The following is a 15,440-nucleotide window of genomic DNA, read 5'->3' on the forward strand; positions in this document are numbered from 1 at the left end:
TTAAAGTATGAATCTAGCACATAACCAACTATGTTAAAATCATTTTAATAGCTCTTAACGCTTTGGGTTACGAATTAAAATTACCAAATTGACCATAGTTTAAGACCGCGGTTAGTTCCTAATATTCACGCGTCTTCGTAACTCTTGGACTTGGGTTTGGGGTCCAGTTTGATCATGTCGTCAATGCGCAGGATCGTGATGGCCGCTTCGTGGTGAACTTGAGGGACTTGATCTTGGAGATGGCGGGCTCCAGGACGCCAGCGGCGAGGTTGTCGCGCAAGACACCTTCCGTTAAGTCCAAACCTACCCATTTAAGGTTGGCGTGCTCGATCTGAGAGGTAAAACGGTACTGTGATAATGTGTAAAACTAGAAGAATTAGTCTCCAATCAGACATTGTCAACTAGTTCATTCAGATTGACTAGAAACTGACAGATGCTTTAACCCCCAAGCTGCAGTGTGTAATCACTGTTGTGATCTGGTTTGAAGGACATTGAAGCCAGTATAATTATTGGACATAATGAGACTTAACATGTTATGTCTTAGGATAGCGAGCGCAGTGGGATACCAAACAATACTTTATAATTCGGATAGCGTTTCTACTGTTTATAGGCGGTCGTATCGCTTACCATCAGGCGATCGGCAAGTTCCTCTCGTCATTCAAAGCAATAAAAAAAAACAAAACTACATTCTTATTATAATGGTCAAGCCATGGTCTGGTCAATATTCTCATCAATAGGTCGACTTCAACTTGATAGCACCAGCTCACGGGAAATAGACTAATTGCATTTGAATGTCACTAATCGCTCTTTGTTTTGCGAGGCATTGTGTAATGTAGTGGTACAACGATAGCTACCTTAGTTTGTGATGAGTTGTGATAGGCGCGCAGCTTGGCGACTAGGTCGGTGGCGTCCCGCGCCGCGTTCACCGCTAACGTCTTTGGTATCACTAGGAGATGAAGACGATAGAAATACCTTTGAGATGTTTCTATTTATTTTCAAGAGCGGTGAAATTAAATATTTTATTTTTATATGCATTTTGGTAAACGAAGATTATCTATTCTAGTTTTTAAACCTGTGTTCTGGCTTTTTGATAATATCAGTGTAGGCAGCCATACAAATTTACCGGAGATCTTTAGTTTTTCGTTATTCATAATCGAGGATTTTTCTAGGTAATAAAATTTACCATAATAATAGAGTTAGATTAGCACAGCAGCTTTCCTAATTCCAAAGTAATGTCTAAGTCGTTTTTTTTTAGCCAGAACGATGAAGAAAAAAGATGTCCAGCGAGTTGTCTCATCTCGTGATTTTCGCCACAGTTATGATCGCCGGCCTAACTGATTTTTCAAACAGTGTTGTATTGTATCTATCTAAGCAAATATTTCCTGACAGTCCACGAAATTGAAAATTAAAAAGATTCCGAAATTTTAATTTGAACGCATTTAGGTATTACTTCAAAATATCATTGGATAATGCCATATAACATGGCATTATTTTATTTTTGGATGTTTATTTAATGACTGGCTGTGCCAAAACGTCGTCGGCGTGGACTTACATCTATCTAGGCTGTTATACATCTCTTAACACAAACGCGTGTCGCCTGGGGCCTGTCACTAATATGGTACACAAAATAATGCGTGATACGCCAACGAATTTTTTAGTAAACTGACAGAAATTTTGAATTTTTATTTATACGTTCCATTAGTTCTCGTGTTTCGCTAGTTATTTTTACACAAAAATATATAATGTACAGACATGAAAAATAAACAATTTTATTAGGCATAAGTAGATACGGAAATATGCATATTTACCTATTTAGTTTCTTTATAATCATGTACTTAATTATTAGCGATTAGCTCGTTGGATAAGGCTGGTAACATTATTAATGTCTTGAACACCTTTTCCCAGCGCATAACATTCCGATACTTGAGAAAAAAAAACATTCCGATATAATCATATTATTATCATAGTACGGATCTATTCGTTTAGCGCGTCGATTGGTGGAAATGGGCGCCAAATCTATACTTCTATACTATTATATAAAGCTGAAGAGTTTGTTTGTTTGTTTGTTTGAACGCGCTAATCTCAGGAACTACCTGTTCAAATACAAAAAATATTTTTGTGTTTTATAGCCCTTTGTTTGTGGAGTGCTATAGGCTATATATCATCACGCTATGACCAATAGGAGCGGAGCAGTAATGAAACGGGGAAAATTTATTAATTTTGAGAGCTTCCGTTGCGTGCGCTGCGTAAACGATTAAAGTTATGCAACAATGATGTATGACGGGATTGCTCTTCTTAAAAAGTTCTACAAAAATATATTATAAAACAAAGTCCCCCGCTGCATCTGTCTGCCTGAACGTGTTAAACTCAAAAACTAGCCAACGTATTAAGATGAAATTTGGTATGGATACAGTTTGAGACGCTAGGAAGAACATAGGCGGGAAAATATATAGTGACTTTTATAACGGAAAACTTTAGCCCGAAAAACTTCATAACGCGGGCGGAGCCGCGGGCAAAAGCTAGTATAGAATATACGTCAATGGCGCCAAATCAAAAATATTATATTTTATGAGTTTTTAGGTATGGATCGCGATGATTATTTTAACTATCTATCTACTTATTTGTCAACAATGCTTTCTGCTGAGCTAACGTAAAACCCAGAAAACGACCTTTATATTAATTACATGGATTAACAGTTGGATTTTATTAGACAAAATAAAAGTACTACAAAATATGGAACAGGGTCGTTCCACATAAAACAGGAATTCTAAACACCAATTACTAAACAAATAAGTAATTATTTTATTCAAGAAGGAATTCTTGTACTCGCTTATTAAAGTCTTCTGCATATTTAATGTGAATATTGTGTTTTCCCTCTGGATAGATGTAAGACCTAGAAAACAGAAAAATGTTGAGAAAATAATACTTTAGGTACATATATATCTATATTATAAGGCACTATAAAGTCTACGTGAGGCATAATATTCTCTTAGGCCTTAGCTTCTAGTTTCCCACGAGCGCTGACTAGGAGTTCCTATCATGATGCTTTAATATTATGCTATCGTGCTATCTAGTATTTGCGAGATACTTAGGTGTCTGTAGATATTAACGGATGCCTATTTTTACATGCCATGTTGTTATTCGTCAGTCGTCGTCACAAATGAGAACGATAAGGAAATTTCGAATCAAAAGATAGTTATGTGTCAGTAGGATCTTTGTTTATAATTTCTACATACATTTAGAAACCTTAGACCAAGCAGCCACGAAATGAAGCAAACTATCGTATAAGTAATACTAAATTTTAATTAATGGATAATTACCTCGATTCTGCGATATACTTATTGAAATATGACGCATGAAATTTGTCGAGTAATTGGTCTTGTTTGCCGTGTAAAATGAAAGTTGGGCATTTAATATCCGGCAAACACTCTACGCAAAAGTTGCCGTTTTTCTTGTTGTATATTCCAACTGCAGCATCAACAAATTTTGAAAAGTATTTTGCAAAGTTTTCTTCTCCGTAAATAGCTGTCATCGCCTGATATGAGCTTTTGGACCAATTGCTCATAATATTCATGTCTGTAATAATTAGAAATCGGGAAGTTAATTTTAAAATTAAATAGAGATTGTTGTTGAAAATATTACCATTCACTATAATAAGTAGGCCTAACGCATAAAATAAAAACTTTTTAAAATTGATGCGTAAATTATTTGGATTTACTTTTATAATTTTTAAGTTCATGTGGTAGTATGAACGAACTGGTTCCCCAAATCACTAGTTTTCGCATTGCATCGGGATATTTAGCTGCATGGATAACACTCGTGGTGCCGCCAGCACTCCAGCCCAGTACCGAGTACTTCTCAATTTTCAGTGCCTAAAAATAAAAAGAATAAAATATGGTTTATTATGGTTAGACGAACCACGACGACGACGGCGGTTGACGACGAAACAGTTTGCTTTAATACTGAATAGCTTAAAGTTATACTTAGGTGGCTAGTTGCTAAATTGTTATCGATCTTTCGCTTGTCTAGCATGTGCGTATCACAATAAATACTCTAGTCAACGCTAGCTTTTATACGTACCTTCATAAAATTGTATGCGTAGTCAGCGTCACACTCTAAAAAATCCAAAGTGAATTCTTTCTCAGGTGGTCTACTTTTGCCGTATCCGGGAGGGTCCCAAGTAATTACTGTGAATTTGTTTCTGTCGAATCCCTCTATTTGAGCTTTGAAGTCTGTCCATATCGTACCAAATATTCCAGGCATACATAATACATTGTGAGGTCCGGTACCCACTTTTATATAATTTATATTATATTTACCAACTTTAATTTTTTCTTCCTGTGAAATTAAGTTTAAAATACCAAATCTAATTCAGAATTCTATTCAAAACTAATGCTTTTTACCTGTGGGATGCATGATGTTGAAAAGAACGGGTTAGAATTAAATTTAGTCACTTTGTGAACCTTTGATAATATTCTATACATATTGAACAAATACAAGCCCTGTTGCGTTAATTTATCAAAGGATACTGTCATTTAATGTTACATAAAGTGATATTTACGAAAATTTGTTATCATGGCTGTAAATGCATTTTAGCGTCGGCATGTTTAATGTTGATTAGTAGATAATAATTCTTAAAATTAGCATCTGTTATTTAGTGCTTATTGCAGCTTAGTCATTTAAGAGTCGCCCGACCCGAGTTCTACGGAACTAAGGTGGATAAAAAAAACGGGCGTTCAAAGATAGCCGCTTTGAAGTTAGTCATGGTTGGCGACATACAGTACCTTCACATTGGGGGCCGTTCAAGTATTACGTAACGCAATTTTTGACCCCCTCCACCCCATCATGTAACGCCGCGTAACGTATTCCTGCACGCCCCCCCTCCTCTACAAAAAATATGTGACTCTAAAGTGTCATTTTTTTTTGTAATATTCACAATTATTTTACGCAAAATACCGGAAAGTCGCGAAAATTCCTTTGTTATTGTTTTAAAATAAAAACAATGTTACATAACGCTTTGTACGAAGCACTTTGCCGCATCGTAGCGTTTTACAAGACAAAATACGTTACGTAATATTTGAACAGCCTCTTGCGCGAATCTTCACAAAACTATCTCTTTTCCCTTTTGAATTCCGGGTCGGGCAGTGTTATTTGTTTTTTTTTGCTTAGTATCACACGGGAGTCGGGAAGTGTTGTTCGATTTGGCGATAGGTTCGCTCCCTATCACATTATGGGACGGAACACACATAAATGTGTGATGTGTGTACGTAAAAAAAAATGACCCTTACGTTCTGTCGGCATTCTTTTTTTAATTTTTTATGGATTTCGATTTCGATTTTTTATTTATTGTAGCGCTCGTTACCAGCTTGGGTTTACGGCAAATCAAAATGATCAGAACCTCAAAATAAAACAAACAATATTATTAAAATTTTATTAATTATTGTGACGCATTACACGCCCTAGCAAATAAACTAGCGATTGTTAAAAGCAAATAAACCATTTGGTTAAAATAAATACAGAAACTTCTAACTTGAAAATCTACCCTGCAGATATTTTATGTGAGTGTAATACTTATTTAAAATTAAAGCACATTTTTTCTGCAAAGTAATAAGAGCCAACTGTATTTTTTTATTATTTCAGTATTGTAGCAATCTGTCATACTTTGTAAATTAATAACAATTTTTTTATCTAGGCTTTCAGCGTAACGCTTGATTGTAAATGCTTGTTTACTGACCAACAATGTCATAAGGCTAGCGCGGACTGTTTGTTCCCGTGCGATATTTTATCCACATTCTAAGTTAAGAGTTAAATAGCGCAGAAAACAATTGCCATTTAGAATGCATTTACAGTAAAACTGGGTTCAAATTACTGTTATTTATATTGATATTCCATAATTGACGTACAGTCTAAAATTAATTCACAATCTCAAATAATTCTTCGAATGGAACCCCAGAAATAGGTCAATCAAAATAAGTAACAACTGAATGTGGTAAGTTTTATTCTGATTCGTCTATTTGCAATCGATCCGGTGATATCGATGGTCAATATTTATCAATTCCAGAGATGTGCATTCAGAAAAACTAAATGCCAAAAGATAGAATTTGATAGCCAGTTATCTTAAAAACTTGTAAGATGTTTAGCCCCTTGTTTTTATTATGATACATTAGTTTATTAAAATAACCTGCGCAAGAGCAAATAATATTTGATTTTTTTATAATAATCCTCCCCAATTTTACTGTAATCGGTATCGCGCGATTACAATGCACGCTCTTTTACTACGGTTCATTACCTCAGCTCCGGCGACATTTGCTAACAAAGATTGTGACGGTCATATACTCGTTAATCCTAACAATCAGGCACCTCATGCATTCGTATTAAAGTATGAATCTAGCACATAACCAACTATGTTAAAATCATTTTAATAGCTCTTAACGCTTTGGGTTACGAATTAAAATTACCAAATTGACCATAGTTTAAGACCGCAGTTAGTTCCTAATATTCACTAGTTTGGTCCACATCGAGGCGATAGACAATTTAGTATTTTTAACTATGGTACAAAGAATGGGGTAATAATGTTTTGTATTCTGTATATATGTATAATGTATTTATTAACCAATTTAATTTGTACACATCGATGTACAATATAAAATGGACGAACAATTTGCAACTGTTTAGTATTCCTATACTGGGGTTGTCTCCCAAAGCGATATTACCCTATGTTACAGAGTGCCCCGCGTTTCCTTTGCATTACTGTATATCAATTAATCAAGTTCGCCGGCGTGGCACGCGTCTTCGTAACTCTTGGACTTGGGTTCGGGGTCCAGTTTGATCATGTCGTCAATGCGCAGGATCGTGATGGCCGCTTCGGTGGCGAACTTGAGGGACTTGATCTTGGAGATGGCGGGCTCCAGGACGCCAGCGGCGAGGTTGTCGCGCAAGACACCTTCCGTTAAGTCCAGACCTACCCATTTGAGGTTGGCGTGCTCGACCTGAGAGGTAGAACGGTAGTGTGATAATGTGTAAAACTAGAAGAATTAGTCTCCAATCAGACATTGTCAACTTGTTGCCATAAAACCTTTGATTATTATAAAACTGATAACTGCTTTAACAACATGCTTATACAAAATGGCCAAGCCAAATACTGGTCAATATTCTCATCAATAGGTCGACTTGAACTTGATAGCACTAGCTCACGGAAAATAGACTAATTGCATTTGATGGTCACTAAGCACTCTTTGTTTTGGGAGGCATTGTGTAATGTAGTGGTACAGAACGATAGCTACCTTAGTTTGTGATGAGTTGTGGTAGGCGCGCAGCTTGGCGACTAGGTCGGTGGCGTCCCGCGCCGCGTTCACCGCTAACGTCTTTGGTATCACTAGGAGAGACTGCGCGAACGCCGCGATCGCTAGCTGTTCGCGTGAGCTCTGGAATCATAACAATATCTTCGTAAAAAATGATCACTGGAAAAGTGTTTTAGAAGCAGTGGCGAGTTTAACAGACGCGAGGCTCAGGGCGGGAGCAGAGGGACCTCCGATTTTAAAAATCGTAAGATGCTTATTACTTATCAGGATGATGACCTAAAGAAAGATGTCTACAAATAAGGGACCGCTCGGTATCCCTCGTATAGCGCGAGGTACCAAACGATTATCCTATCTTCAAAGTCGTCACTGTTTGGGAGATCCACATTACTGTCAGGCTGCATTGTTCGAAATGTTATATATTTAAATAAATAAAAATAAAGTAATAAAAGATTTCCAAGAGGTTTTAAACATACAATGTAGCTATTACAATTTGTTTATTATTAAATTGTCCTTCGCCCGCCTTTCATTGTGCCATCAATTATAACTTTATATCTTTATACCATCAATCAATTTGCAGTAAAAAGGTTGTAATTTTAACAGCCAAATATCAATACAAAGATTACAATACCATTTATGGTAGATTGTACATTTATTATCTATATTATCACATATTGTATTTCAATTGGAGGCATGGATTGATTGATATTTCAATAACATGATTTTTTATGTAAGATATTGGTTATATTCTAACCTCCCTAAAAATATAACCAATAGAAAAAAAAGAATCACGGGAAGCTGTCATTTACAACAGTGATATGCTTTAAAAGGTGGTTAGTTATATTATGATTAACATATTTCTCATGTAAGTAAGTAAGAATGTAATTTTTATTTGAGAAATATCCTAAACCATAATCTACAAACTTAAATACGAAGCTGCAGTGTTTTTAAAAATAGGCTACAAATCAGTTACCTTTAACATGCTTTAAATATTATTATACATTTTAGAAACACCTGTATATCTTTGATATATTCGTACAATACTATATCATGACAAGAATACATCTCAAATCCTAAATTAAGGAAATGTCTATGCTTATATTATATTGTGATGCAAACTTAATAAGCAGCCTAGAAAAAAGCTATATTAGCATATAAATTTGCTATGAGTAAATTCGACTACATTTTTGTACATTTACACTTTCCGAGACACTCTGTATTTTTAATGATCTGATAACTTGTTAATGTTAAACAATGGCATTTGATCTTTCCGAAAGTCTATAAACAAATGAAATATTATCGCATGGTATAATTAAATGGGTTGCGTGTAGCTGGCTATACACGTCCGCGAATTTAGACGCACGGGATATGTCATAATGGTGCTTTTAACTTTTAAGGGCCGAGTCACGTACATAGATGCCGCTATGTTGCCCGTGATTTAGTGGTGTACTGCTATTCACGGGAACCTTGCCGTTTGCTATGAAGCTTGCCGCTAAGCCTCTTTCATGAATGAATGAAGCCCTTTATTCAGACAAATCAATATAAGATGTACATAAAATTTAAGTTAAAGTTAAGTTAAATTTAAGTTAAGTTCTTTCGTGACTGAGGCGTAAATGCTAGAGATTATCCCGTTTATACATTCGCTATCGTTAAAGTAGTACTGACCAGCGTGGTGGCGAAGTTCTCGAGGTAGATGGAGAGCGCGGCCTCGACGGCGCCGCCGCCGGGCGCCAGGCGGCCCGACTCCAGCACGCGCCGCACCGCGCACAGCGCGTCGTGCGCCGACCGCTCCATCTCGTCGCAGTACGCGTCCGTCGGCCCGCGCAGGATGATCGACGCCGCCGTGCGCGCCGACGGGCTGCCGACACAACAACATTATAGTGCTAAGTAACTAACGAATTAGAAATGTATTTACATCCATACTCAGACTGCCTGTCAGCCAAATAAGAATAATCCAAGCCAAACCTCCTTTAAAACAAACACCCAAAATGTATGTTACAAAATCAGTTTATAAAAACTCACCCCTTGATCAAAATGAGCTGGTCATCACAGATCTGTTCCTGTACGACTTCAGCAGCCTCACCAATCATGCTGGGCTCGAAGACTTCCTCACCTAAAATAAAACATAATCTTGATTAGATTTTAGCAAAAACTCACACATGCTCATTATAATATAGAAGTATAAAAAGCGTGACTGGTGATCCTCAAACCACCAATGACTGTAAATGTAGGCAATTGATGATTGATTTGAACACTTGAAATACAAAGAAACAATTCAAAATATATCACTCAAATCTTACCATCCATATTAGTTAATGAAGTCAAGAATGTAGCTCCGGTGGCCTTCGCGATCCTCTTCAGGTCAGCCTTTTTGCACCTCCTGACGCCCATCGCGCCCGCCTCCACAAAGTATTTGAGGCAGAGGTCATCGATACCACCAGTGCAGAGGATCACATTCACGCCAGTAGCAAGGATCTTCTGTAGACGCTCCTTTGTGATGTCCAGCTCACGGGCGCGGATGGCTTCTAGCTTCTCTGGGTCACTTATTAATACCTAATATAATTAAGTTTTTTTTTATAACACTTAATGAGGTGACCAAACACGTTGATGCTGAGAGATAAGTTTATACAAACTATAGTGGTAACAAAATCTAGAAGTTTAAATTGCAAAGCACTGCATGGCAGTGACGAAAGGTGAAATTTCCGAAAGTGAACCTGACCCAACATATAGGTTCTAATATGAATAAATGTGATCTGCAAATGATTCTAATGATAATTAGATTTAACGTAAAGGGAAGCCGGTAGGAATCGGCTTATATAGACCTTTCGCCACTGTTGCATGGTAGTTTGGTGCTCAGTCACAGACGTTAAGACAAAATGCCCACAGATAATACTGTTATATCCCCAAAGTTTTTATTTATGTAAAACCAGCTTGATAACAACTTTCTGCTATAGAAATAGTAATAAAGTTTTTACCTGAACACCAAGCTTCATCTTGGTCTTCTGCAGCGAGAAGTCAAGGCACGCGATCTTGGCGTTGAGGATCTTTTTGGGCATCGCTTGTGATGCCACCGTGCAGTTGAGTGCATAACCTTTGACTAAGACGCTCTCGCGGGCACTGCGTCCGTGCGCCTTGAGGATGTTCACAGCCTTAATGGGGTACATGGGGTTGCCTCTGGGGTCTAGGGTCTTGATGGCCTGTGCAGCATCTACCACCATCTCGGAGAAGAAGTCTGCGTCACTGATTGATGGTATTAAGGAAACTATTTGTGTGTAAGTAGTGGTTAATTTATATTCTTATATAAATTTTCAAACAATATAGTCAGAAAACATTGCTAAGTCTGCAGTCTAAATATAACACTAATAATCTTAGAAGATCCCTAATTAATTTACTTTATGAGATCATAATCCCAATACTACGGAAATAGGGAAACATCTTGAATACTTTAATCATTTTAAGAATAAAAAATAAAAGAAACTTTAGAGACAATGGCTGTCCCAATTCAATATGTTACTCCAGAGCCTACAGACATATGTCCTGTTACAATGTTTTAATTTTTTAAAAGGATACGCTCCAATAAGTTTAGATGACATGGTTGTCTTTGCAGTATTGATGATGGAGACTCTGCCGAGAGATTCCACTGTCACTGTAAGGTTGTCCTGAATGTATTTAACAGCTTCCTTGCAAGCCAGACGGTAGCCAGAGATTATGCTTGTTGGGTGAATTTTGTTCTTGACTAGTTCATCTGCGTTCTATAAAAAATATTACAATACGTTATATAAAGTTGTTGTAATACTATATAAAAAAAATATTATATACTATATAATAATTTTTTTTATATTACTGGATGAATTATACTCTTAGCTCTCAGAGACCAGAATTTCTAGAAGGAAAATAATTTTTTAAATATAATCATTAGTTTTAGACATTACTACATCCAATCATACAATTTCTGGGTCACGATGATCAAATTGTAGTGATCTTAGTAGAATTTGAGATTTAGTTGCATTACAAGTTCTCATTGATTATTCATTAGTTTTAATGTTTATAAAAAATATTTTTATTCTATTAGATTGTTTTTCTTTTAAACTCTATTATTGATTGAGTTAAAAATTATCAGTTCCAAAACAACTATAAAATCGCTGTATATATTGCACATCAAATATATTATAGAACCTTGTAATATTGAGCCAGCAAAATGTTATCTTTATAATGGATTTTAATTAGTTCACATCAATATTACAGATATTACACCTCCACAATATTACTTCAAATTAAATATGTCTATAATCAAAACATAATTTTATTTTATTTATTTGATAAGTAACATTTTATAATAGTTACCTTGAGCAATTCAGCAGCAATAATGACAACTGATGTGGTGCCATCACCAACTTCCTCATCCTGCAGTTGGGCAAGCTCCACCAGTACTTTTGCAGCTGGGTGTTCTACCTCCAGCATTCTGTTCAACAATTATGAATCTAAATTGTATGATAATAAAAATAATATTTTTTGTTACAAATTAATTATACTGATAAAAAATACTTTCAAGCCCACTTCACCATCAAATTGCTTTTGTTGATACAATTCAGCTTTAAATACAATTATTTAAACTTACTTGAGAATGGTAGCACCATCGTTTGTGACTGTAACATCTCCGATGTCATCTACCAGCATTTTGTCGAGACCCACAGGTCCTAGAGAGCTCTTCACTATGTTCGCTATGGCTGCAGCCGCCATTACTGTAGGTTAAAGATAATAGGCCTCCATTATCACTTTGGACAGTATACTTGGCTATACTGAATAGATTTGTTAGTCATACAATGTAATGTGTATATACTGAAGTTAAATGTTATGATAGTAAGACAAAATACAGTTTAAACATACGAGCAAAATTAATAAAAGAATATAAAATACTATTACAATAAAGTGCGTGGGAATTTTTAATACTACTTTACGTCTATGCCCAGATATTTTCCAATATCAAAACTACAAAAAATTTACTACAGGTTATGGAATAGATTAAGACTAATTCATACACTATGCAAATTATAACAAAACATAAAAACTTTCTGCTATAGCATAGACGGTAGTATGACTAACAAGGGATAGGTTAGTTAGAGCATAAAATAATGAAATTTATACAATATTTACACTCTAAAAGCTTATTTCGATGGTTTTTAAGATAATTATTATGTGTTTGAAACATTATTATAAGTATTTTTGAAGTTATTCACAAAAGTATAACCATAAGCCCCGACGCATGTGATCTGCCGGGGGTACGGTTACGATGTAGACATTTTCACATAAACATTACCGTTTTGGGTCCTCACTGGTGCTCCCGAGGATCTAGTCCCCGCTACGGACAAAGGCGCGGCGATTGTCGACATTTTTCTTGTTTATTCAACACAAAAATCGTAAAATAATCGCCCGTCACACTTTTTTGTTTCTGGAAGGAGCTCACAGGGTTGCAACACCAAAAATTAAAATGACAGCTTCGGCATTTGTTGCCCACGCAAATTGGTAGATTGTGGTAGAATATCTAAAAGGTAGTTATTTTTGGTAGAGTCAATATAGAGTCTTTGAGAACTGAGACCGTTAAGTAATACAAAATATAAAACGAGGAAATAAGAAAAACTGGGCGCTTAATGCACAGTATTAAACTACTTTGGATGGGACTATAGAATGAATTTTCCAAACTATATAGGACAATGCTTGGAAGCACACACAATGTCTCAGCTTTGTGTTATATAGAGATTTAATATGTCAAGTCTTTTTATTTTAATAATTAATTCTAATTGTTCATAAAAATGTAGCTTAACTCCTATGAGCACGTAGAATATTGAACAAAAATAAAAAATATTATAGACTCTTTGTCTGAGGCATTTAATGCACGTTGCTGGTCAGATCACATGAATGATATTTCAAAATTAAATGATTAGTTAATATGTGCGCCGACGAGTAGCTAAAGTGTTGACTCGCGATTATTATTGATACCCTTTCATGTGTTAAAAAAGAAACACTAAAAGGAATTCACGCCAACTTGTGGGATAACAATCAACACAATATTATGTTGTCCCTATATATTGGTCTATTGGCATATCTATACTAATACATACTTAAACCTGAAGAGTTTGTTTGTTTGAACGCGCATCTCAGGAACTATTAAAGCGAATCTGAAATATTTTTCACTAATAGGAAGCTATATTAATCTTGAGTGTTATAGACTACTTTTAAGCCCATAAAAATATTTATCGCAATAGGTAATATATGGGCTAACACAGAACACAGTAGGCATGATAAACACGATTGTTGGTACAAAAATACTTACACGTATATGAATATAGTATAATTATCTGGATTTATTTGTTAATCATGTTATTATCGTGTCTCATAATTATTATTTGTATAAGTTCTATTAGCAATTAGCTAGTAAGTAGTAATTGAAAAAAAAAAAATCTTTAATTCTTATTCCTTGATATTTCGATGACGAAAGGTACCTTTAATAAGTGCTTAAGTCAAGCATCAATTATAATTAGTAATTAGCACCGATTACTGAGGATAGCTACCTATAGTTTGTGAGCAGTAATAAACAATTAGTGCACCGTAAACACCAGAGTTTTTTTTGGGTATCGGACGCCGCAGTCAACACCAGGAGAAACCTGCGAATGGGACACTGGAATCCCCTGGCTTAGCGACTGCAGGGCCCTGGAGGAAAGTTGGAAAGGGGTAGCTGGGAAGGAAGTGTGGGAGAAGGATAAAGAAATCTCTTAGGGTGGGAGGAGGGAAGAAGGTCTGGAAACGTTCATGAGCCGTCATAGGCCAAAATGTGAATTTGACAACTATGAGCTATACACACTTAATTGTGTGCCTAGGGCCGCGGCAAATATCCCCCCCTGCATGGGCACGCATTCGATGTGGAGACCGAGCGCACAAGAATTGGCTTGAGGGGAAACACACTAGGGGTTGTAGCCAAGTTGCATTTCTACAAACATTAACGCTACCGTTGTTTATGAAAATTACATATGCGTGCGATATATTATCGTTTGGATTTGTCGTTCCCATACATTTTTTTTTTATTAGCGTTAATAGTTTGTAAGCTGTAGATACCTTCAAAAGGTAATCCTACGCTCTTATACTGAATAAATTTGTATTAAAAAATGTACTGTATATATTCATCATCATCATCATCATCATCAGCCCTGTATTATATACTGTCCTACTGCTGGGTACAGGCCTCCTGTACTACTGAGAGGGATTAGGCCTTAGTCCACCACGCTGGCCTAGTGCGGATTGGTAGACTTCACACACCTTCGAAATTCCTATAGAGAACTTCTCAGGTATGCAGGTTTCCTCACGATGTTTTCGTTCACCGTTAAAGCAAGCGATAATTCACAAGGACTACACACTTATTTTTTTTAGAAAACACAGAGGTTGGGTTTTGAACCTGCGGACATTCGTCTCGGCAGTCCGTTCCACACCCAACAAGGCTATCGTCGCTATATATCTATATTATCTAACTGTATTTCTAATAAATATAAATATATAAATAAACGATTCTAGAAAGGCGTCTGGTGGTGGTGGAGTTGGTGACCCACGGCATAAATTTACTAATAGCGTATTTGTTATAAGTATAATATTACGTAGTACTATTTAGTGTATTGTGAAAACTGTATAGAGTCAAAACTATAGGAAAACGTACCTAATATTTTTTTTTGGTTAATTTCACAGAGGTTTTAGTCTTTATCTAGTATTGTAAATCCTCCGGCTACTATAGTCTAAACTGCGGTTTGCTTTTTATTACTACATAAACGAATAGTCAGCAACATTCTTATCTTATGAAATTTATATACTTTTATATTATAAAACAAAGTCCCCTGCTGCGTCTGTCCGTCTGTCTGAACGCGATAAAACTATCGAATGGATTTCGATGAAATATGAATGGAAATAATTTGAGATCCTGGGAAAGACGTAGACCACATTTATCTTGGAAAAATTGTAACGCGAGCGAAGTCGCTAGCAAAAGCTACTATAATATAAGTTAGTTTAAATTATATTCCACATGCATCACACATGAAATGTTAACGTTTATATTTGCCGGCTTAAACCCTGACAATATTCATAGCGATTCACATGAAGCGA

General features: G+C 36.0%; 2 protein-coding genes across 2 annotated transcripts; both read right to left on the reverse strand.

Annotated features, from left to right (window-relative positions):
• Positions 1-2,674: 2,674 nt before the first annotated feature.
• Positions 2,675-4,553, reverse strand: LOC115440148 (valacyclovir hydrolase-like). Its single transcript, XM_030164340.2, has 5 exons — positions 4,404-4,553; positions 4,081-4,338; positions 3,719-3,872; positions 3,321-3,576; positions 2,675-2,893 (listed from the first exon to the last, which is right to left on the reverse strand). The coding sequence occupies exons 1-5, from the start codon at positions 4,533-4,535 to the stop codon at positions 2,803-2,805; spliced, it is 891 nt and encodes a 296-aa protein (XP_030020200.1). The 5' UTR covers positions 4,536-4,553; the 3' UTR covers positions 2,675-2,802.
• Positions 4,554-5,417: 864 nt separating this feature from the next.
• Positions 5,418-12,804, reverse strand: LOC115440147 (T-complex protein 1 subunit alpha). Its single transcript, XM_030164338.2, has 10 exons — positions 12,616-12,804; positions 11,917-12,040; positions 11,643-11,760; positions 10,869-11,050; positions 10,274-10,538; positions 9,599-9,851; positions 9,321-9,411; positions 8,964-9,156; positions 7,284-7,424; positions 5,418-6,989 (listed from the first exon to the last, which is right to left on the reverse strand). Exons 1-10 carry the CDS (start codon positions 12,686-12,688, stop codon positions 6,762-6,764), a joined length of 1,668 nt encoding a protein of 555 aa, XP_030020198.1. The 5' UTR covers positions 12,689-12,804; the 3' UTR covers positions 5,418-6,761.
• Between the last annotated feature and the right edge of the window lie 2,636 nt (positions 12,805-15,440).

This window comes from Manduca sexta, chromosome 21 (assembly GCF_014839805.1).
Source record: "Manduca sexta isolate Smith_Timp_Sample1 chromosome 21, JHU_Msex_v1.0, whole genome shotgun sequence".
In the NCBI taxonomy this organism is placed as follows: Eukaryota; Metazoa; Arthropoda; class Insecta; order Lepidoptera; family Sphingidae; genus Manduca; species Manduca sexta.